This window comes from Sapajus apella, unplaced genomic scaffold (genome assembly GCF_009761245.1).
Source record: "Sapajus apella isolate SASKATOON/1434 unplaced genomic scaffold, GSC_monkey_1.0 scaffold2, whole genome shotgun sequence".
NCBI lineage: Eukaryota > Metazoa > Chordata > Mammalia > Primates > Cebidae > Sapajus > Sapajus apella.
Window position 1 is genome coordinate 27705501 of NW_022436942.1, and position 23274 is coordinate 27728774.

General features: G+C 39.6%; 1 protein-coding gene across 1 annotated transcript; it reads right to left on the reverse strand.

Moving 5' to 3' along the window:
* Nucleotides 1-3074: 3074 nt before the first annotated feature.
* Nucleotides 3075-9472, reverse strand: LOC116554781 (olfactory receptor 8S1-like). The gene is made up of 3 exons (XM_032282886.1): nucleotides 8585-9472; nucleotides 5489-5576; nucleotides 3075-3244 (listed from the first exon to the last, which is right to left on the reverse strand). The coding sequence occupies exons 1-3, from the start codon at nucleotides 9470-9472 to the stop codon at nucleotides 3075-3077; spliced, it is 1146 nt and encodes a 381-aa protein (XP_032138777.1).
* Between the last annotated feature and the right edge of the window lie 13802 nt (nucleotides 9473-23274).

The following is a 23274-nucleotide window of genomic DNA, read 5'->3' on the forward strand; positions in this document are numbered from 1 at the left end:
TTCTGGGTCATGGTGTGTGTGTATAATTTGATTAAGTACTTTCACATTGCAATCCTACCAGTTTTCACTGTAATACTTGGATTTCTCTATCACTAAGTACTCACCAACTAACCAATTTTGGTAGTCTATCTGATGTTTTGACTTACATGTCTTCAATTTCTAATAAGTTTGAGCATTTCTTCATATGTTCTTTAGTTATGTGAGTTTCCTTTTCTGTAAATACTGCTTCTTATCCTTTGCCTTCTTTTTTTCCTATTAGATTTTTCTCTCTTGTTGTTTTGGTGTTCCTTGTATATTTTAGATTTAATTTCTTGTTGGTTGTGTTGACACAGGCATGCAAAATGAAATAATCACATCATGGAGAATGGGGTATCCATTCCTTCAAGCAATTATCCTTTAAGTTATCTTAAAATTTACAGTTAAGTTATTGTTGACTATAGTTACCCTGTTGTAACATCAAATAGTAGGTCTGATTCATTCTCTTTCTTTTTAGAGTTAACCCATTAATCATCCCCACCTCCCCACCAGCCCTGCACTACCCTTCCCAGCCTTTGGTAGAAATCCTTCTACTCTATGTTCATGAGTTCAATTGTTTTGATTTTTAGATCCCACAAATAAATGAGAACATGCAATGTTTATTTTTTTATGCCTGGCTTATTTCACTTTACATAATGATCTCCAGTTCCATCCATGCTGTTGCAAATGACTGGATCACACTCCTTTTAATGATCACACTCCTTTTAATAGACTCCATTGTGTATATGTGGCACAAGTCTTGATTATCATAACTGTGTAGCAATTCTTGGAACTGGATGTCAATCTTCCAATTTCGTTCTTTTTTCTCAGAATTGCTTTTGCTGTCCTAGTACTTTTGCCTTTACATATTCACCAGCTTTTTTTTCTTCTTCTTCTTTTTTTTTTCAGGCCTGCTCTTTTCTTTCTTTTTTTTTTTGAAGAAAGGGAGAAAGAAAGAAAGAAAAAAAAAAAGAGTTAAAAAAAAAGAAAAAAAAAAGAATGAAGGAGAGGAAGAAAGAGAAAGAAGAAGAGGGAGAGAGAACGGGAGTGTTGCTTTATTGGCCAGGCTAGAATGCAGTCTAAAAATGGGTATTGAAAACCTCTTTTATGCCAATAATTGTGCTTAATAATGGAGACAGGAAAAAAAATGAGGGAAGAGAATAACAAACAAGCAGCCAACCAATATTTCATTTAAACCTGTGAGTAGGTGTGATGTGATACTGATAAGAGTGTGTATTTTGTGTATTTGAAGTGGAGAGTTCTATAAATGTTTATTGAGTTTACTTGTTCCAGATCTGAGTTCAAATCCTGGATATTGTTGTTAATTTTCTGTCTTGTTGATCTGTCTAATATTGATGTTAAAGTCTCCCTCTATTATTGTGTGGGAGTCTAAGTCTCTTTATAAGTCTTAGGTATCAGGGTGTTGCTGTATTGGGTGTGTATATTTAGGATCGTTAGCTCTTCTTGTTGCATTGATCCTTTTACCATTATGTAATGTCTTTCTTTGCCTCTTTTGATCTTTTTTGCTTTAAAGTCTATTTTATCAGAGGCGAGAATTGCAACTCCTGCTTTTTATTTATTTATTTATTTTTGCTCTCCATTTGGTTGGTAAATTTTTCTCCATCCCTTTGTTTTGAGTCTTTGCGTATCCTTGCATGTGAGATGGGTCTGGATGCAGCATACCAGTGGGTTTTGGCTGTGTCTTTTGATTGGGGGGATTTAGTCGATTTAAATTTAGGATTAATAATAATATATGTGAGTTTAATACTGCCATTTGATGTTAGCTGGCTGTTTTACCCATTAGTTGATGTAAATTCTTCATTATGCTGATGCTCTTTACTTTTTGGTATATTTTTGGAAAGGCGGATGCTGGTTGTTCCTTTCTACGTGTAGTGCTTCTTTCAGAAGCTCTTGTAAAGCAGGCCTGGTGGTCATGAAATCTCTGAGTACTTGCTTGTTCACAAAAGATTTTATTTTTCCTTTGCTTGTGAAGCTTAGTTTGGCCGGATATGAAATTCTGGGTTGAAAGTTCTTTTCTTTAAGGATGTTGAATATTGGCCCCCACTCTCTTCTGGCTTGTAGGGTTTCTGCTGAGAGATCTGCTGTGAGTCTGATAGGCTTCGCTTCGTGGTTAACCTGACCTTTCTCTCTGGCTGCCCTTAGTATTTTCTCCTTCATTTCAACCCTGGTGAATCTGACGATTATGTGCCTTGGGGTTGGTCTTCTTGAGGAATATCTTTGTGTTCTCTGTATTACCTGGAGTTGAATATTGTCCTGCCTTGCTAGGTTGGGAAAGTTTTCCCGAACAATATCCCGAAGAATATTTTCCAGCTTGGATTCATTCTCTTTGTCACATTCAGGTACACCTGTCAAACGTAGATTAGGTCTTTTCACAAAGTCCCATATTTCTTGGAGACTTTGCTCATTCATTTTTATCCTTTTTTGTCTAATCTTGTCTTCTCGTTTTATTTCATTAAGTCGGTCTTCGACCTCTCATATCCTTTCTTCTGCTTGATCAATTCGGCTGTTAAAACTTGTGCATACTTCGCGAAGTTCTCGTGTTGTGTTTTTCAGCTCCATTAATTCACTTATATTCCTCTCTAAATTGTCTATTCTCATTAGCATTTCGTCAAACCTTTTTTTCAAACTTCTTAGTTTCTTTGCACTGGGTTAGAACAAGTTCTTTTAACTCACAGAAGTTTCTTATCATCCACCTTTTGAAGCCTGCATCTGTTAATGGAACACACTCGTTCTCCATCAGGCCTTGTTCCGTTGCTGATGAGGAACTGTGATCCCCTGTAGAGGGAGAGGCATTCTGATTTTGGGTATTCCCAGCCTTTTTAGTCTGGTTTCTTCCCTTCGTTATAAATTTATCCATCTGTTGTCTTTGTAATTACCGACTTTCTAATTAGGTTTCTGAGTGGACGTCCAACTTGTTGATTCCCAGCGCTGGAATCTGAGCAACCCACTTCGCCGGCCTAAACAGCGACGTTAAGATTGATGGTGCTTTTCTGCCTGGGAATCTCTGTTCTGGCTTCCTTCTTGAGTCGGTCCTTCAATCAGCTGAATAGGCGACTTTGCCTTCCCCGAGCTTCAACTGTCAGCCAAAAGGGGACCCAGTCCCATTTACTCTGCACCAAGAACTGACTCGCCCAGGCGCTGGCAAAACTGCCTTGCCGGCCACAAGAGTCACGCTGGCGACCCGTGGGGCTCCTCCGCCGGGAATCTCCTGGTGTGTGAGCAACAAAAATTCGTCTGAAAGTGTGGCGTCCTCTTGTTCTCTGCGATTTCCCTGGGAACTACAATCCCGAGCTGCTAGTGATCACCATCTTGGATCTCTCTCCTCCATATTCACCAGTTTCTTCAGGGTAAGATTTTCAATCTGTTTTCCTGGCTACAGTGGGATTGCACCAGGACCCTCAGAGTTGGGGTTTTGATAAATTTCCTGCTTCTGGTTTAGCCTTTTGTTTTGTAGTGGAGATAAGAGAACTGGGTCTGGGAGGATTTAGCAGTGGCTGCTGTTTCCCTACCCCAGCTAGGACTATGGGGAGAGCTTTTCTTGAGAGCCACATGGGGCTCCTGGAGGCAAAGACTGCAAAAAATTGGGAACCCCTCCATGATTGTGACCCTCAGGTACTTCAAAGTCTCACACTATCATATACTCAGTAACCAGCAATTTGTGAAAATTTCCAGTTTAATCCTCCTACTCGTTTTGACACCCAGTAGTTTCTGCCCTAGGTAAGCAAATGCTCAGGTTCTGCGTCGCCTTGCAGGAACTTGCCTCTCCACATTGATTTGTTTATGGCCATCTGCCCTGTGACCTCAGTACTCCTATGGTCCAAGAAAAGTAGCTGATTTTCAGTTTGTTGAGCACTTTTTAAAAAATTTAAATAACAGTGGGAGTGACATCTTTCCAGCCCTCTACTTTTTTTTTTTTTTTTTTTTGAGACGGAGTCTGGCTCTGTCACCCAGCTTGGAGTTCAGTGGCATAATTTTGGCTCACTGCATCCTCCATCTCCCAGGCTTAAGGGATTCTCCTGCCTTAAATGGAACTTTTGAAACTCTGTTTCTATATGTGTGTGTATATATATACACTACTATATATACATGTATCACTCCCACTCTTATTTAAATATATATATATGGTAGTTGTTTTGGTCCATGTCTGTCTCCTTCAGCATTTTTAATGGGGTTGTTCTGATTATCCCTCTTGATGTTTCTCTCTCAGTGCCTCTTTGTACTATTGTTTTCGTTTGTCATTGTGGCAAAAGACTGGCTATTGCAGTTCTTCGAGTGCTAACAGTCTCACAAGAGAAGGGAATCTCCACCCCAGAATCTCTGCCTGTGGTGTAGCAGCAGGCAAGGTGCCGTCCCACTTCCAGGCACCCACTTCTGCACTCCAGTCTTCTTCTGCTTTCCCATCCTTAACAGAGGGAAACTTTCTCTGTTTCAGTTCTTCCTTAGATGCTTGGGAGTCAGCTAGAGAGGTGCATTTACGTGGGACAATACCAACCTTTCACCTATATGTCCATCACCTGAGTGCTAATGTTCCCAGAACATCCATGTTCAGCCCCTGGGGAGAAAGGCTCACACGTGCTGCTGCGGCTGCTGCTGCTGTGGAAGGGACTCCCATGGGGCCTGGGCTGTACCACTCCCACCTCCCTGATTCCTCTAGCTGCAGCTTAGCTCAGGAAAGTCACAAAGTTTGGACTTGGGATTAGAGAGTATGGTGGGACATGTTCATGTTAATGATACAAAATATTAGATATATTAATGGTCAATCATGCAGCATCTTCAGTTGATTTTGCATATCATTAGCCTAATCCATTAAATGCTAACTGTATTATTTAATAGGAAAATCTATTATTTTCACTTCTAAGTTTTATGAGACTTCATTCAAGTCCTTGAGTACTTATGATTTATTTGTCTTCCAGATAAAATTTCCTCAAACCCAGATATCTTCTAATGTCCCCTTTCTAAAAGCCCCCAGTAAGCTCTTTGGTTATGGGCTTAGGGCAAAGAATACTAGCTCATTTAGACTTCATTGCAGTCTGAATGAGCAACCTATCATTTCTCCCCTTGGCTCACGAGAAACCCTCCCTGACAGCTTTCTGGGCCTCCCTGCTGACCCCACACTTGCTACTCAGCTGCTGCTAAACTACAGACTTCCTGAGAGTAAGAGATTTTTGGACTAATGATGACAGTTAGACAGGATTCCATTGATAAAGAAGACTCCAAAGACCCAAAATGACATTGGATACAAATCTATAATTTGCAGGAAAAATGATACAAATGCAGCAACAGCATTAAAGTAAGGATATGCATCACAGCCAAAGGCTGCCTCCCAGCAAGGAGCCCTGAAGGGAGCTCCAGGTCTTTCCCCTGCAGGGTCATACCAGCATGTGCTCTCTCTCTTGATTAGAAACCATCAATGTGTATGTAAAACACATCAGAACCAGGAGCTCAGACATACCTGAGTATATATGACACATTTTTCCCTTGATCCAGTCTAGTGAACTAGCGGCTGCCCCATGAACCATCCCTGCAAAGGTAGCAGCCAGCTGAAGATCCAGGGAAAGCCCAAATATTCCCTTAGGAACTGGCAATCATTCTTTCCTATTCAGCAGTGTTCAAGGACAGAAACACTGCACCTTGATCCAAAACTCTCAGGAGCCATTTCAGCAAGGACTCAAATGGAAGCTGCTTTTAATACTACAAAATGTCTCACTTATCTCACTGAACAAACCCCTACTTTCATGCTTCTTTTTGCCCTCCCTCCATTATCAGTCAGCTTGCCCCACTTGAAATGTCTTTTTTTTTTTTTTTTTTTGCAAATTGTTAACAACTCTTTTTTTCTTTTTTGAGACAGAGTTTTGCTGTGCACCAGTCTGCAGTGCAGTGGCGCAATCTCGGCTCACTGCAACTTCCATCTCCTGGGTTCAAGCAATCCTCCTGCCTCAGCCTCCCGAGTAGCTGGGACTACAGGCTCACACCACCACGCCTAGCTAATTTTCTTTGTATTTTTAGTAGCGATGGGGTTTCACCATGTTGGCCAGGATGGTCTTGATCTCTTGATGTCATGATCCACCCACTTTGGCCTTCCAAAGCGTTGGGATTACAGGCTTGAGCCACTGTGCCTGGCTGATAACAACTCTTTATTAGGAAAAAACATATAATAAACATCTTTACAACCAAAAAGTAAGTTTTGCCATAAACAGGTGGCATATATATACAATGGGTGAGGAATAACAAAAACCTGCCTTGTAAGGCCAGTAAGAAAATTCCAACAACTAACAGGAACGTATTTTTCAATGGCCCATTAATTACAGAACAATTAAACAACTACATCAAAATTAAAATTGCCTACTTAGTAGAAATACATTTCAACTTACCTAAACGTCTTTTTAGTAGTAATTAGTCTCATTGGTATGTCCAGGTGTCCTTGTGGTTGCCCAGGTTCCTTTGGTTGGAGCGCCATCTCCTGGCCAGAGAGAGTGAAGCTCAACCAAAGAAGATCTTTGGGCTTCCTTTTCTCTGCTAAGGTTGAATGCAGACACTGCGGAACTGAATTTTAGTGGAACTGCCACCGGATTGAAATTTCCTGCCAATCCATTTTACTAGCTCCTGAGGTTTCAGTTTTATAATTTTCAGATTCCACTGGGAAGTTTTATTATCAGCAGGTAATTTCAAAGCATGTGCAACTTCAAACTAAGGGCGACTAGGCAAGCACATGCCATCAATGATACATTTTCATCCCCGGTATCAGAACCACACCTTTTCTATATAAATAATGCCTTAGTTACAGTTTTAGTTAAAAATGAGTTGGGGAGACAGATTTCTAATCCCATATATGATGTCGACTGGCTGAACTAATGGCAGCAATTAGGCAGAGTGCCGTGGCTAAATCCAAAACACTTAATTATTTTCCTTTAATTGCAAAGTCCAAAAACACTTTTGGTCCCTCACAGGACCCCAAATAATGATGCTTACCAATCTATGGTTACTTCTGGAAAAGGATACAACACAGCAGTAACATAAAGTAAGGATAAAAGTCACAGCCAAAGGCGGTCTCACACAAGGTGCCCAGAGAGAACCCAGGATGAGTTCCAGTTGCCCCTGTCTGTAAAGCTATGCCAGGAAATGCTTCATGCTCAGTTCAGGAATCAGTAATAGGGTATCAAGCTCATCTAACTGTAAGGGCAAAGTCTTCTCCATCTTCTCCCCCCATTGTTTGGTGAATTTTAGCCTCCACTCTAAAAGGAAAAGACACACTGATGAGATCAGCTAATAGGATAAATATCAATTCCCTATACAGTGAATGAAGACCATGTGAGACATGAAGTTTCTAGAGCCACAGAGCCTCCTTGCAACCTTTTGCACCAGAGATCTGGCCACCAAGCTGCAAACACAGTGAAGTTTTTGGGAATTTTATCTGAGTCTGAGTTCTGCCTCAGTATGTTGATTCTATCTGCAGTTCTTTAAGCTGTTTATGTCTTCTGTGGCCACAAGTTGGAAATCTTTCTCTTTCTTCCCATCAACTCTTATCTCTAACTTTCTCTCCCACAGATCCATGGCACTGTGGTCTTATTAAATGCATGGCTTTTAGTGTATTCACCAAAGTAAATTAAAAATAATGATAGATTCGTGGCTCTGATTTTACTAAATGCAAAGCCCAAGGTGCATGTTTTAGAATGAGAAAAATGAATCAATATATTCATAACAAAACTTTTTTAAGATGATAATTTAATAATTTGCTTTGTCTCTAAGAGGGATTAAAGTTAACTGTCCTTTCTGTAATAATTTTGTGCCATTCTCTCATGGACTTCTTTTTTTTTTTTTGAGACGGAGTTTCGCTCTTGTTGCCCAGCTTGGAGTGCAACGGCGTGATCTCGGCTCACCGCAACCTCTGCCTCCTGGCTTCAAGCGATTCTCCTGTCTCAGCCTCCTGAGTAGCTGGGATTACAAGCATCTACCACTACGCCCAGCTAATTTTGTATTTTTTAGTAGAGACGGGGTTTCTCCATGTTGGCCAGGCTGGTCTCAAACTCCCGACCTCAGGTGATCCGCCCGCCTTGGCCTCCCAAAGTGCTGGGATTACAGGCGTGAGCCACTGCACATGGCTCTCTCATGCACTTCTAATTTATAGCTTGCGATATCAGACACTGAGGGTAGTCAGGAATACTCCTTACTGCTATAAACTTATCCAGTGTTGTGTTGTATGCAGCGTGACCCAAATTTTCCATAATCTTTTTTTTTTTTTTTTTTTTTTAAGACAGTGTCTTGCTCTGTTGCCCAGGCTGGAGTGCAGTGGTGCAATCTCAGCTCACTGTAGCCTCGATCTCCTGCACTCAAGCAATCCTCCCACCTCAGCCTTCCAAGTAGCTGGGATTACAGGTGCATACCACCATGTCCAGCTAATTTTTAATTTTTTTTTTGAGACAGGGTTTTACCATGTTGGCCAGGCTAGTCTTGAACTCCTGAGCTGTTGTTCCTGGGCCCACGATGCTTGGTTTTTAATTCAACATTTAGTATATTGCAAATATTTTTCCAAAGTTCTTTTCAGAGCTACCTTCACTTCCTTATTTTTCAGGCTGTAGATGAGGGGATTCAGCATGGGAGTGACTACAGTATACTGCACAGAGAAGATCAACTCCATGGGGGAACCTGAATTTGGCATGAGATGGCGGAGCAAACCTGAGGCATAGTAGAGGGTCACTGCAGTGAGATGGGCAGAGCAGGTGGAGAAGGCCTTGCTTCTGCCTGAGGCAGAGCTGATGCTTAGGATGGCAGAGATAATGCGGGTGTAGGATAAGAAGACCAAAAGGAAGGTTCCCAGCCCATGCAGGAGAGTAGAGCAGAGCAAGGCGATGAGGTTTCTGGAGATATCAGAGCATGACAGAGAGAGGAGAGACGGCATCTCACAGCTATAGTGGTGAATGATTTTGGCTTCACAAAAGACCATGTTTACAGCTAAAAGGACATTGATGAGTGCATCCAGAAAGCCCAGTCCCCATGAGCCCCACACAAGGTGCATACACAACTGTTTACCCATGATCTGTCCATAAAGCAGTGGGCAGCAGACGGCAGTATAGCAGTCGTAAGCCATCCCTGAGAGAAGGCAGGCCTCGGTCCCTGCAGTGACAAACACAAAGAAGACCTGAGCCAGGCAGCCCTCTACTGAAATGGCTTTCCTCTGTGACAGGAGGTTCTCCAGCATCTTGGGCACAATGGTCGAAGAGAGGCAAAGATCGACAAAAGCGAGGTGACTCAGGAAGAAATACATGGGCGTATGGAGACGAGAGTCAGCCCTGGTCACCAGCAGCAGCGTCAGGTTCCCGATTACGGTCAGGAGGTAAATCCCCAGGAGCAGCACAAAGAGCAGAGCCTGGACGTGGGGATCAGCAGACAGCCCGAGGAGGAGGAACTCGGTGATGGTGCTGTGGTTCCCCAAGGCCATTTACAAAGAGGGCTTCCTTGAAATAATACGGAAAACCATAGCAGCCAAGCCAAGTATACTCCAGACAGCTTTCTCAAGGTACCAGTTCTCTTTTCTTATCAGTCACATGGAACATAAAGATGATTGAGGTGTAGTCTTTGCTTTTTAAATGGTCCACTGAAGAACATGGATGTGAAAACAAGAAATTGCAACAGTGTAATTAATGTGAAGAGAACTCAAATTTTAATTTATACAGTGGTCAGTAATGATAATACATTGAAGAAGTTTGGACAAAGTTTTAAAGAAAGCATATGATTGACCTAGGAAAATAAATATCAAAGAGACAATTAATTGGCATGAAATGTGTTCAAAAGCTCAGGACTGAGGAAAAATCATGTTCAGTAAAACGTGGGTAGTTCTGAAAAGCTGATGCTTACAGTATGATTGTGCCACACAGGTCAGTGACTAAGTGGGCTCCCGTGTCAGACTGCCTTCACATTCCAGCTGTGCTATTACAGCTAGTGCTCGACTTACGACCACGGTCGGGACCGCGGACCGGTCGTAACACGATTTGGTCGTAAGTTGAGGAGGCCATATGTACAGTTGAAATGGGGCACGTGGAGATGGTAGTGCTGCCGGAAGCTGGTCCGCACTGTCGTACGCCCAGCTGGGCAACGTTTGCGCTGCCAGACGCGGAGCAGTCGTGGCTAGCGACTGTGGTAGTAAAGTTGAATGGTCGTAAGTAGCATAGGTGGTAAGTTGATCAATACCTGTAATTAGCCATATGACTTGTACAAGATACATAAAGCTCTGTACTTTAATTTCTTAGTATATAAAATGCATATAATAGTACTATGTAAGGTTTTAAGGAATAAATATGATATTATATGTAAAGTGCTTCAAACTACCTACTCCTTACTGTTTGCTGACATTTGTTATTATTAAAATTATTTCTTAAAGTTGTAAGTCTAGACGAAACTCAGATAAATTCTCCGATAGGGTGAAGCACTATCAAAAATCAAAGTTGTTTCTGCTAATGCTGCTGTCGTTATTCTTACCTTGTGCCTTTATGAAGAGAGGTGTAAGAAAATCATACTGAAATCATTACTGGTAGAAGCCCACTCCTGCTCATTACCTCAAATAGAAGAAAAATAGGAGGTGTGGAATTATTTTGGAGTGGAGGCTGTTTTTTTTTTTTTTCTTTTAAAGGGTAAACCACTTTGCAGTTACTGTGGATAATGTCTCTCAGAAAGGAGGGCATGTAATTCGTCCTGATAGGTATTGCTACTAGACACCAGACATGACAAGTGGGAGAGAAGTTGGTTGGGACCCATGTAGACACCTGGGGGGATCTTCGATAGAATTGCTAGGGAAGATGTGTATCCCAGGAATGCCTGGAATCTCTGGACAAGTAAGCAAGAGGAAGACTTGAAAGGATTTCATGGTACGAGAATACGTGAGTGGGTATATAGGTTGTAGCAACAACCAACTCTGTGCACTACTGCATATTCTGGACCACTCTCTCAGACAATAGGAGAAAAGTTGGGAATTCATCTTGTAGGACTGCAATGTTAGACTCTGAGCATCTAGCCTCTGCTGGTAATCCTTACCTTACAGGGGAAAGTCCCGACTCACTATTCTCTGATCATACTCCGAAGGCTGTTTAAAACCAGAGTGGAACATTCATTCTTCTGTTTCTCTTGTACAGATATTTAGATTAGCTTTGTGACTTTCATCCTGAGACATTGTCCCCAGTCTTCATGTCCCAGATTTCTCTCTTATGGCCAGAATGTATTCTCCCTCATGGCCCTCAAGTATGTATTTCATGAGTCTTCAGGTATGGATTACAACAATGCTCTATTTCCTTGAACACTGAATGTTTACCCATAACTCCCAGCTTTGGCCTTACATCCTAAGTCTGACCTTGGGTCGGACTCATGGTGTCTCTGTCAGTTTCCTGGTCCTGGCTATTCCTGAAGAGTTCGAAGCCCAGCCAAGGGGGACATCTGAATCTTTACTAATTAAATCTTTATCTAGAAACTCAGCCTCAAAATCCTTTCCATACCCCAAATACAGATTACCTGTACATCCTGTCCAGCAAGGCAATCTTCTCTTTAACTTGGCTGCAGGATTTTTATTTAGATGCATCTGCTAAAAATAACAATGAACTGGAGAAGATTACTTTTTAAATCTTGTATCATGGTTGAGTTTATAAAATCCTATTGATGATGAAATGCTTTAGTGAGGTTGAATAGCCGTAGGGCAGGTCTTTTTCTGAAAGGTTCTAAAATGCCCTTTAGTTGTTTTGTTTCTGAAACCAATGTCTCATTTATACGCAGCATAGTTTGGTTTAACCAACCTGCAGAGCAGCTATATTAAGGCTGCTGGTTTAGGTGATTGCCTTTGTTGGATAGGACAACAGCTTTTATGCTCGCTAATCACAATATGAAGTCAGATTTAGTAAGAAAGAACTTTAATAACATTGACTGTCATAAGGACCAATGGGGATCTCCTAGGTGTGGCCTTTGAAACATGTAGGTTGATGCAATGGCCAATAATCATTAAATCCAAATCCTTAGAATCTAATGGGAGTTGAAAGTGGTGTTTGGCTGGTTCCCCAAGCAGGAAAGAAACAGTTTACAACTGACACTCTAAGGCCTAGTGTCTCTGGGACTTTTCAGGTGAAATCACCTCCAGGCAAATTTGTTGTGAAAAATGATTTTTTGATCAAATAGTAAAAAGAAAAAAGTTCACAAGCTCACAAACATTTATTTGCATAAAGTTTATTGAGATAGATTTCCTTTGATGGATCCATTTTGATGGCTACACAGGAACCTGTTACAGTTTGATTGGTCAGACTAGGGATATTTAGGGAAGCATTGGTTTAATCGTTTATATTAGAGTCATAAGTAGTAACAGATTGTAGTATAAATGAATATTTGTATTTATTTATTTACAATGAGGCATAACATTTTCATTCAAACTAGACTGTCTTGGCAAAAGATTATTTTCTACTGTCCCCTGCCAATTTATTTATTTATTTATTTTTGGGAGAGGGTCTCACTCCCATTGCCCAGGCTGGAGTGCAGTGGTGCAAACATGGCTCACTGCAGCCTTGATTTCTGGGCTCCGGTAATTCTCCCACCTAAGCCTCCCAAGTAGCTGGGATTGCAGGCATGTGCCATCTCACACAGCTAATTTTTTGTGTTTTTAGTAGAGACAGAGTTTTGCCACATTGCCCAGGCTGGGCTCGAACTCCTGGACTCAAGATACACACCCACCTCGACCTCCTAAAATGCCGGGATTACAGGCGTGAGCCCTGCACTCAGCTCAACTTACTAAGCAAAACAGATACAACTTAAGGATATTTAGAATAATCAATCAGTTTTTTAAAACATTGGCTTTCCTTGCTGATAAATATAGCATTTAAAGCTTTTAGTTTTTATTTATCTTTTGATTAGAAAATTTATTCATAGATGTATCTATGAATTTATACATGTATGGACGTGTATATTTAAGAGTTCCTTGAAATATGGTATGACTTGTATATAAATATACAAAATGTATATTTATATATAGATATAAAATGTATATTCCCATATATAACAATGTATTCATACCTCTTTGATTATGTGTATATGTGTGTATGTTGCAGTATGAATAATGTATATTGAAAGTGTTATAGTGGTTTTTGTTTTAATAAACCCTGATGAACTATTGTTATTATCTACTCTTTTTGGGTTAATTTTTAAAACAGGAGATTAATTAATTGGACTGAATAAAATAAAAATTAAATTATTTCTGTTCATTGACAGACAACATTAAGACAGTGAGAAAGCAAACCAAAGATTGAATGAAGATAAATATGGTACATGTGTATGATGGGGGTATGTGTAGAATATGAAAAGAAGTACTACAAATAAACAATAAAATTTCAAATAGGAAAAACAGCTAAACAGTTCTTTCACAAAAGAGGATTTCCAAATAGCCAATAAGCAAATTAATATAGATGAACATTATGAGGAGGTGTAATTTAAACCGTAATGAGAGACTGTTATACACAGGCAGAGTCTGAGGTTGCTTATTTTAAATTAAACTGCTCATATATATTTTTACTGTTTATAACAAAAATATTTTAGAAGAATAAAAGATAAAAGTAATACATTACCATTACTGCAATAATAAAAATATATAGAAAAGTAGGGTTAAATTAAAAATAGATCAACTGGCTAATTTTTGTATTTTTAGTAGAGGCAGGATTTCATCATGTTGGCCAGGCTGGTCTCAAACTGACCTCAGGTGATCCACCTGCCTCAGCTTCCCAAAGTGCTGGGATTACAGGCACGGTGGTGTGAGCCTATAATCCCAGCTACCTAGGAGGCTGAAGCAGGATAATCTCTGGAATCTGGGGGGCAGAGGCTGCAGTGAGCTGAGATCGAGCCACTGCACTCCAGCCTGGGCAACAAAGCAAGACCCTGTCTCAAAAAAAAAAAAAAAAAATAGATCAACTGGTAGCTTTGAAAATCTCTCTCAATCATTTATGCTGCCTCTTTGGTCATCTCTATTGCAGAATTTCCTACAAAATCTTTTTATAAAGCTGTGAAGCACTGTTGAAACTTGGAGGCATAGGGCTGCCTTTGTGTAATTATGCTGCCTTACCCTTCTCTTTTTCCGTGATAGGGAATTTGCTTGCGCTTTCTGGTATCTTTCTGTCAATCATGGTCATCCATGTGATATCACTACATATATATGTATATGATATAATCAGCACTCAAGTAGAATGATCACAACAGGCCACTCCTGTGCCTAGACTTTATTTTAAGGAAGTCCCAGGAGTTGTAGCCTGTATCTCACCTTAAGTCCAGGAATGCAAGAAACGTTCTATTGTTCGTGGAGGGCACCTTCTGTTGTTTACAGTTATAATGCTCATTGAATATTTTGTTTGGTGGTTTGATTTTTAGTAGCAATTGAGAAGTGGCATTACATGGGAAACATCAGTGACAAGAAGGGTAAGAAAAGTTGTGATAATGGTCAATTGGAATGAAGTGAGTTTGTAAAAAGAGGCCTGAGAAAGGTTTGAGTTAGCATTAAATACATCCTGGGGGCCAGGCACAGTGGCTCATGCCAGTAATCTCAGTGCTTTAGGAGGCTGAGGCAGCACAAGCAGTTGAAGCCAGGAGTTCAAGGCCAGACTGGGCAACACAGCAAAACCCTGTCTCTACAAAAAATAAGAAAAAATAGTTGGGTGTGGTGGCACATGCCTGTGGTCCTAGCTACTCTGGAGGCTGAGGTAGGAGGATCACTTGAGCCCAGACGTTCGAGGCTGCAGTGAGCCATAATTGCACCCCTGCACTCCAGCCTGGGCAACACAGCAAGATGCTAACTCCAAAATATATAAATAAATTTCCTTTTTGCTGATAGAAAATTTCTCTTATGATACATTCATGCAGTCATAACACAAATTCTGCATAGAAACATACTGTTTCTTGACCAGGCACAGTGGCTCACGCCTATAATCCCACCACATTGGGAGGCCAAGGTGGGTGAATCACAAGGTCAAGAGATGGACACTATCCTGACCAACATGGTTAAACCCCGTCTCTCTACTAAAAATACAAAAATTAGCTGGGCGTGGTGTTGCATGTGTGTAGTCCCAACTACTTGGGAGGCTGAGGCAGGAGAATTGCTCGAGCCTGGGAGGTGGAGGTTGCAGTGAGCCAAGATCATGCTGCAACAAGAGCAAATCTCCATCTCAGAAAAACAAAAAAGAAACATACTGTTTCTTATAATACCTTGGTATATAGTTCTCCTTTGTGTAACTTGTTAATTTCAGGGATAGTTATTATTAACCACTTGTTCCAGAGGCATTTTCTCCTACACGTCATATTCTAAAAAGTGCTTATCAACAAGCAGACATTGATATATCATATATTAAGAATGGTTTTTAAAATAATTTGTTCTGTTTAAGCTATTTTTATTCATATTTGGTTGTATTTTGCATGATAGGACCTTATCAATTTTAGCGACTACCATACATCTGTTTCTGTGTAATGAGGTATTACTCTGTTGCCAGTGGACTTAGAATGTATATATCAAAAATTTGCACAATTGATCATTAAACAACACAGGGGTTAGGAGCACCAGTTCACCACACAGTCAAAGATCCATGAATAACTTTTTTTTTTTGAGACAGGGTCTCACTCTTGCCCAAGCTGGAGAGCAATGGCAGGATCCCGGCTCACTGTAACCTCCGCCTCCCAGGTTCCAGCGATTCTCCTGCCTCAGCCTCCTGAGTAGCTGGGATTACAGGTGCCCACCACTACGCCTGGCTAATGTTTGTCTTTTTCGTGGAAATGGGGTTTCACCATGTTGCCCAGGCTGATCTCGAACACCTGACCTCAGGTGATCTGTCTGCCTCGGCCTCCCAAAGTGTTAGGATTACAGGTGTGAGCCACCATGCCCAGCCACTGTGAATAACTATGATGGTGCAAAAACTTTACTAGTAGCCTACTGTTGACCAGAAGCATTGCCAATAACTAAACAGTTGATTAACATATATTTTGTATGTTATATATATTATATATACTGTATTCTTACAATGAAGTAAGCTGGAGAAAAGAAAATGTATTAGGAAAATCATAAGGAGAAAAAATATATTTACTATTCACTAAGTGGAAGTGGACCGTTACAAAGGTCTTCATCCTCGTAGTCTTCAGGTTGAGTGGGCTAAGGAGGAGGAGGAAGAGGAGGGGTTGGTCTTGCGTTCTCAGGGATGGCAGGAATGGACCCATACAGTTCAAACCTGTGTTGTTCTAGGGTCCACTGCAGGTCCATTTTATTTAATTTTCTCTATTTAAAATGTAATAATCACTAGATTCTACAATACTAGCAAGGTTCTTCATTTTCCAATAAAAAATAAGTGAAAATTATCAAATGTCCACAAATAGAGGAATGCTGTTTTATTCTACCCGACTTTCAGGCATTTCTTTAATTCAGGTATGGAAAGAACATACGGGGAACACGTGTGTGGCAGAGTTGAATGTTGCACTTTCCCATAGAATGAGAACATCGTAGACTCCCTGTCTTCTTCCTAGATTTCCTGTACACATGGGAATGTAGGTGTGATGTGGTGGTTAATGATAACAGATCTGTTCTAACATCTATTAATAAGTCCAGGGAAAAGGCAACTGGCCACAATTGTTGGCAACAGCTTTTAAAACAGAGGACTTTTTGCGTCTGTCTCTCTGTGAACCCTATTATAAAACTGAGCACAACAGGATCAGTACAAATCAATGTCTTTTATAATATTCCGCATTTTGATGGAACTGTCATCCACTCTGCACAACTGTATCTAGCTTTGCCTGCTGAGTTTCATAAGAATTTTTCCATAGTAAATATTTTATTATCACTAATAACAAATGAAATAAAATTTCACAGTAACATCATTTCATACTTTTCAAACTAGTATCATATTTTTTTCTTTTATTTTAATTTTTATTTATTTTTCTTTTTTTTAGAGACCAGATCTCTCTATGTTGCCCAGGCTGGAGGGCAGTGGCTATTCACAGGCATGATCCCACTACTGATCAGCACGGGAGTTTTGACCTGCTCTGTTTCCTACCTTGGCCGGTTTACGCCTCCTTAGGCAACCTGGTGGTCCCCGCTCCCAGGAGGTCACCACTCTAATGCTGAACTCAGTGCGGGCACCCGATCCACACAGTGCACTACAGCCCAGAACTCCTGGACTCAAGCGATCCTCCAGCCTCAGCCTCCTGAGTAGCTGGACTATAGGCACACGCCACTGCACCCAGAAGTACCATATTTTTTAAGGCAGTGGTATTTAATGCAGGGGAGAAACAGTCATTTACCTCAGTTGTGGTATCATAGTAAACTGGCCAACCCTTTTGGAAAGCAATCTGTCAATGTGTGACAGGAATCTTACCAATATTTTTACCCATTAACCCAGCGGTTGCATTTCAGGTATGATTTTAAATGCCAAATAAATGATCATTGTTACATTTTTATAATTTACTTCCTTACATTGTTTAGAACAGTGAAGTTGGACTTTCATGCTTATAAATAACATTATATTTTGAAAGGGAAGGCAGAGTCTCGCTCCGTAGCCAAGGCTGGAGTGCAGTGGCACGATCTCGGTTCACTGCAACCTCTGCCTCCCAGGTTCAAGAGATTCTCATGCCTCAGTCTCTTGAGTAGCTAGGATTACAGGCATGCACCACCAAGCCTGGCTATTTTTTTTTTTTTAATATTTTTAGTGGAGATGGGGTTTCACCATGTTGGCCAGGCTGGTCTCGAACTCCTGACCTCAGGTGATTCAGCCCCCCCTTGGCCTCCCAAAGTGTTGGGATTACAGGCATGAGCCACTGCACCTGGCCTAACACTTTTCATACTGTATTGCCTTTCAAAACAAGTGAGCTAGCCAGCACTAACCAAAAAGGTTTAGCGTTTTCCTCACCCTGAGTAATGTGACTATAAATTTATTTGGCTTTCAGCTTCACTGCAATGTGGTCCCCTATCTATTTTTTTTTAATAAGTTTTATACTTTAGAACAGTTTTAGGCTTATAGCAAAATTGAGCTGAAACTGTATAAAGCTTCTGTGTACCTCTGCCCCTAAACATGCACAGTCTCTCCAACTATCAATATTCCACACTAGAGTGGTCCATTTGTTATAATTAATGGACCTACGTTGATATATTATCGCCCAAGGTCTATAGTTTACATCAAAGTTCACTCTTGGTGTACATTCTATGGGTTTTGACAAATGTATAATGACATGTATCTGCCATTATAACATCATACAAAATGTCATTGCCCTAAAAATCCTCTGTGCTCTGCCTACTCATCCCTCCCGCCCCACAATCCCTGGCAACCATTGATCTTTTCACTGTCTCTGTAGTTTTGGCTTTCCTAGAGTGTCATATAGTTGGAACCATCCTGCATGAATCCTATTCAGAGTAGCTTCTTTTGCTTGGTAATATGCATTTAAGTTTCCTTCCTGTGTTTTTATGACTTGATCACTCATTTTTTTTTTTAGTGTTAGGGCTGAGTAATATTCTGTTGTCTGGATGTATGACAGTTTACCTATTCCCCTACTGAAGGACATCTTGTTTGCTTCCAGTTTTTGGCAACTGCGAATAAAGCTGCCGTAAACATCCATGTGCAAGATTTTGTGTAGATATACATTGTTGACTCATTTGAGTAAATATCAAAATGATTATTTGGTAAGAGTATGTTTAGTTTTTTAAGAAACTGCCAAACTATCTTCCAAAGTAGCCATACCATTTTGCATCCTCACCAGCAATGAATGAGAATTTCTGTTGCTCCACATCCTCACAAGAATTTGGTGGTGTCAGTATTTTGGATTTTGGCTATTCTAATAGGTGTGTAGTGGCATCTCATTATTGTTTTAATTTGCAATTACCTAATGACCTTTATATGGAGGCATCTTTTTTTTTTTTTTAATACGGAGTCTTGTTCTGTCACCAGGCTGGAGTGTAGTGGAACAGTCTTGGCTCACTGCAACCTCCACCTCCCAGGCTCAAGCGATTCTCCTGCCTCAGCCTCCTGAGTAGCTGGGATTACATGCACCCACCACCACACATGGCTGATTTTTGTATTATTATTTAGAGACAGTGTTTCACCATGTTGGCCAGGTTGGTGTCAAACTCCTGACCTCAGGTGATCTGCTCACCTTGGCCTCCCAAAGTGCTGGGATTACAAGTGTGAGCCACTGTGCTCAGCCTTTTTAGATTATTATTTTCCATCTGTATATATTTTTTACTGAGGTATCTGTCCTTTTGCCCACTTCTAAATTGAATTGGTCATTTTCTTATTGTTCTTTGTATATTTTGGATAATAATCCTTTATGGACTATGTCTTTTGCAAATATTTTCTCCCAGTCTGTGGTTTGTCTTCTCATTCTCTTGACAGCATTTTTCTCAAAGGAGAAATTCTGAATTTTAATGAAGTCTAGCTTATCAATGATTACTTCCATGGATTATGCCTTTGATGTTGCATCTAAAAAGTTATCTCCGTACCCCAAATAATTTAGATTTTCTCCTGTGTTATATTCTAGTTTTATAGTTCTGTGTTTAACATTTAGGCATTTGATTCATTTTTAGGTTAATGTGAAGCCTGTGTCTAGATTCATTTCTTTGCATGTAGATGTTCAGTTGCTCCAAAATCATTTGTTGAAAAGACTATGTTTTCTCCATTGCATTGCCTTTGCTCCTTTGTCAAAGACCAGTTGACCATATTTGTGCGGACTTATGTCTGTGCTATATATGTATTCTATTCCATTAATCTATTTGTTTGTCCAATACCACACTATCTGGTTATTTAAAGCTTTATAGTAAGTCTTGAAGTCAGGTAGTGTCAGTCCTCTGATACATTTTTCTCCCTCAATATTGTTGGTTATCCTGGTAATCTTGGGTATTTTGCATCTACATATAAACTAGACAGTCAGTTTGTTGACAGTCACAAAATAACTTTCTGAGATTTGGTTGGGATTGCGTTGAATCTATAGATTCAATCTATAAATCAATCAGTAGACATAGGTTGACTCTATAGATCAATTTGAGAAGACTGACTTCTTGACAATATTGAATCTTTCTATTCATAAACATGGTATATCTCTCTATTTAGTTACAGTTTGATGTCTTTCACCAGTTTTGTAGTTTTGTTTGTACATAGTGTGCTAGATTTACACCTAAGTATTTCTTTTTTTGGGGTGCTAGTGTAAACAGTATTGTGTTTTTAACTTGAAATTCAATTTTTACATTGATGATATATAGGAAAGGGATTGACTTTTGTATATTAATCTTGCATCCTGCAACCTTGCAATAATTGCTGGTTAGTTCCAGGAGTCTTTACATCAATCTTCTGGATTTTTTACATAGATGATTGCATCATCTGTGAACAAAGAGTTTTATTTTCTCCATGTACATATATATATGTACATATATATATATACGTAACTGCATTAGGACTTCCAGAATGTTGTGGAAAAGGAGTGGTGAGAGGGCATTATGCATTTTAAATATTGCTAATCATTTCATAAATCTACAAATTTAGCTGCTTTTCTGTCTTTTCCATAGCTTTGCCCTGTTATTTTAGCACTTTCCATAGGGCCTCACATACAGATCAGTGAATTTCCTATTCCTTTGTCTGGATGTACCATATGTTTATTCACCAACATTGAATTCATGGCCAACTACACTGTAACTTTTGCCTGAATCAGACCTATCTAACATAGGTATTTTCTTTGTAAGGCTCTTCACAGGCTTCTTATACTTAGAAATACTAGACAGCACTTCAGCACTATGCTTGGGACCATTTTAAACAGTGAAATCACCAACAAAAAACATAAAAGCACAAAAAAATGTGGTATTAAATAGACTGCAAAAAACATACCTGTTTACAATATGAGAATTGAAACAAGAAGGCAGAGCTTTGTCTTGTTCAACCTCAGTTGGGAACATACACTTTGGGTGACTCAAATTTTTCACTACTCTCTGAATGTCTTTGAATAACCACAAAGTATCATGAGAATTGATTTTGGGGTTACAAATTAATTTTAGAAAATAAGTGATTCACAAATAAGCATTTGAAATAGTGCTTAACATCATTAGTCATTAGACAAATATACTACATACTCCAGAGTGGCTAAAAATTAAAAAGACTCACAATACCAAGTATTGATGAAAATGTGTAGTAACTGGATCTCTTATTTATCGGTAGGAATGTAAAAAATGGTATATCCAATTTGGAAAATAATTGGACAGTTTCTTTTTCTTTTCTTTCTTTCTTTCTTTTTTTTTCTGAGACAATCTCACTCTTGTTGCTGGAGTGCAATGGCATGAACTTGGCTCACTGCAACCTCTGCCTCCCAGTTCAAGTGATTCTCCTGCCTCAGCCTCCCAAGTAGCTGGGATTACAGGCATGTGCCACCACACCTGGCTAATTTTGTATTTTTAGTACAGACTGGGTTTCACCACGTTGATCTCGAACTCCTGACCTCAGGTAATCCACCCTCCTCAGCCTCCCAAAGTTCTGGGATTATAGGTGTGAGCCACCGCGCCTGGCCTGTCAGGTTCTTATAAAGTTACCCTTGTCATATTATCCACTGCACACCTGTACATAAAGTTTATGTCATCTTTATTTATAGTAAAAGCCTGTGGGGAAAACACCAAATATCTATTAACTCTTGAATAAAAATCTGGTGGTATATGTATATAAGGTAACACATTCAGCATTAAAAAGAAATAAACCACTCAGACATGGAAGAATAAGGATGAATTGCCAAAACATTATGTTAAGGAAAGAAGATAAAAATACCACATGCAGTATGATTTAACTTATATGAACTTCTAGAAAACGCAAAACTACAGTGACCTAAATCAGATCCATGGTCGCCAAGGAGGATGGGAGGCTTGGCAGGCTGGGGACAGAGACTGATGGTGAGGGCACATGAGGGAACTTAGTTTAATAGGGATCATCCTGTATCTTGATTTTGGTGGTGATTACACGGCTGCCTAGATTTGCCAAAGCTCATCAAATTGTATGCTTAAAATGAGTTGATTTTTTAATGTAAATTATTAAATAAAGATGTTAAAAAGATAATAAACTTTAATGTACACAGATGTAAAATGTATGACATGAATAGAAAAAACAATGGGAGTGGAAAATAGAAGTATATTGTTTTAAGGTTTTTATATTTTACCTTATGAGATGGTATCATACTATTTGAAAGTTGAATTCAAAAAGGAGATAAAGTTATAAGTAGATAAGTTAAAAATTCATATTATAAACTGAGAAAATACTAAAAAAACCTAGAATTTGTAGCTAATAATCCAGTAGTGGAAATAAAATGAAGGGCTAAAATATATTCAGTTAGCCCAAAAGAAGGTAGGAAAACAGGCAAAAAGGAATAAATTACAAAATGGAAAAAGAGAAAATCACATGATGGTCATTTTATATCCAACTACTGACATGTACATTATACATACGTGGTCTAAAAACTCCAACTGAAGGTAGAAATTATAGATAAAAAAGCAAGACTTAAATATGTTTAAATATAAATATGATTTAAATATAAAAACACATAGATTAAAAGTAAAAGGATAGAAAAAGACATATCACCCAAAGCTCTAATCATAAGTGAGAGGAGTTCTGTTAAAGGGAAAAGGGTACAAGTGGTGAGAAATGGGAGAAATGATAGCATGTGTAGATGATATTGAAATAATTGGAACAACGAAAAAGAAAAAGTGATTCGGGGGAAAAAGGGGAGAATTGTGGGAGCAATGCTCTTGAGAAGGCTTGATCCTTTATGGACCTAGTGCACAAGTAGAGGACGTCCCCAGAGATAGGAGCATGGAGAGTGCATCCAAGTAGACAAGCGGGCCACCTTCTCTCTTTCCTACGTATCATTTTGCCCTATCCAATGTTTAGATCTCCACTTATTTTTTCTCTTCCTTTTTTTGATATTGTGTTGTCTAGAACAGTCAGAACTATGTTGAAATATAGCAATGCTATTAGAAATCAATCTTTTAATGACATTTTCAGTGTGTTACTTCTGATATACTGATTCCCTTGTCACTGTCATTGATAAGGAAATAGGTGGAAAGGTACTTTTTCGGGCTTATTCTAGGCTAATCAACTTGGTATTGCAGACAGGTGAGCTAGGCAATGAGGATGTGCACCAAGGGCACACTTCCATACACACTCTAAAGCAGGAAACCTCCCATGCCAATTCAGTCTTATTCTTAGTATTGATTTGTAAAACCCGCTCTCCTCCATTGTCCTG

What these genes read in the sequence shown, in the direction of transcription:
- LOC116554781 (XM_032282886.1), bottom strand. Translation starts at nt 9,472, where the DNA reads ATGGCCTTGGGGAACCACAGCACCATCACCGAGTTCCTCCTCCTCGGG. An exon ending in TGAAAAATAAGGAAGTGAAG is followed by an intron (nt 5,577 to 8,584) that starts GTAGCTCTGAAA and finishes CTGGATCTTCAG; the next exon opens with CTGGCTGCTACCTTTGCAGG. An exon ending in AATGTGTCATATATACTCAG is followed by an intron (nt 3,245 to 5,488) that starts GTATGTCTGAGC and finishes CTCACACACCAG; the next exon opens with GAGATTCCCGGCGGAGGAGC.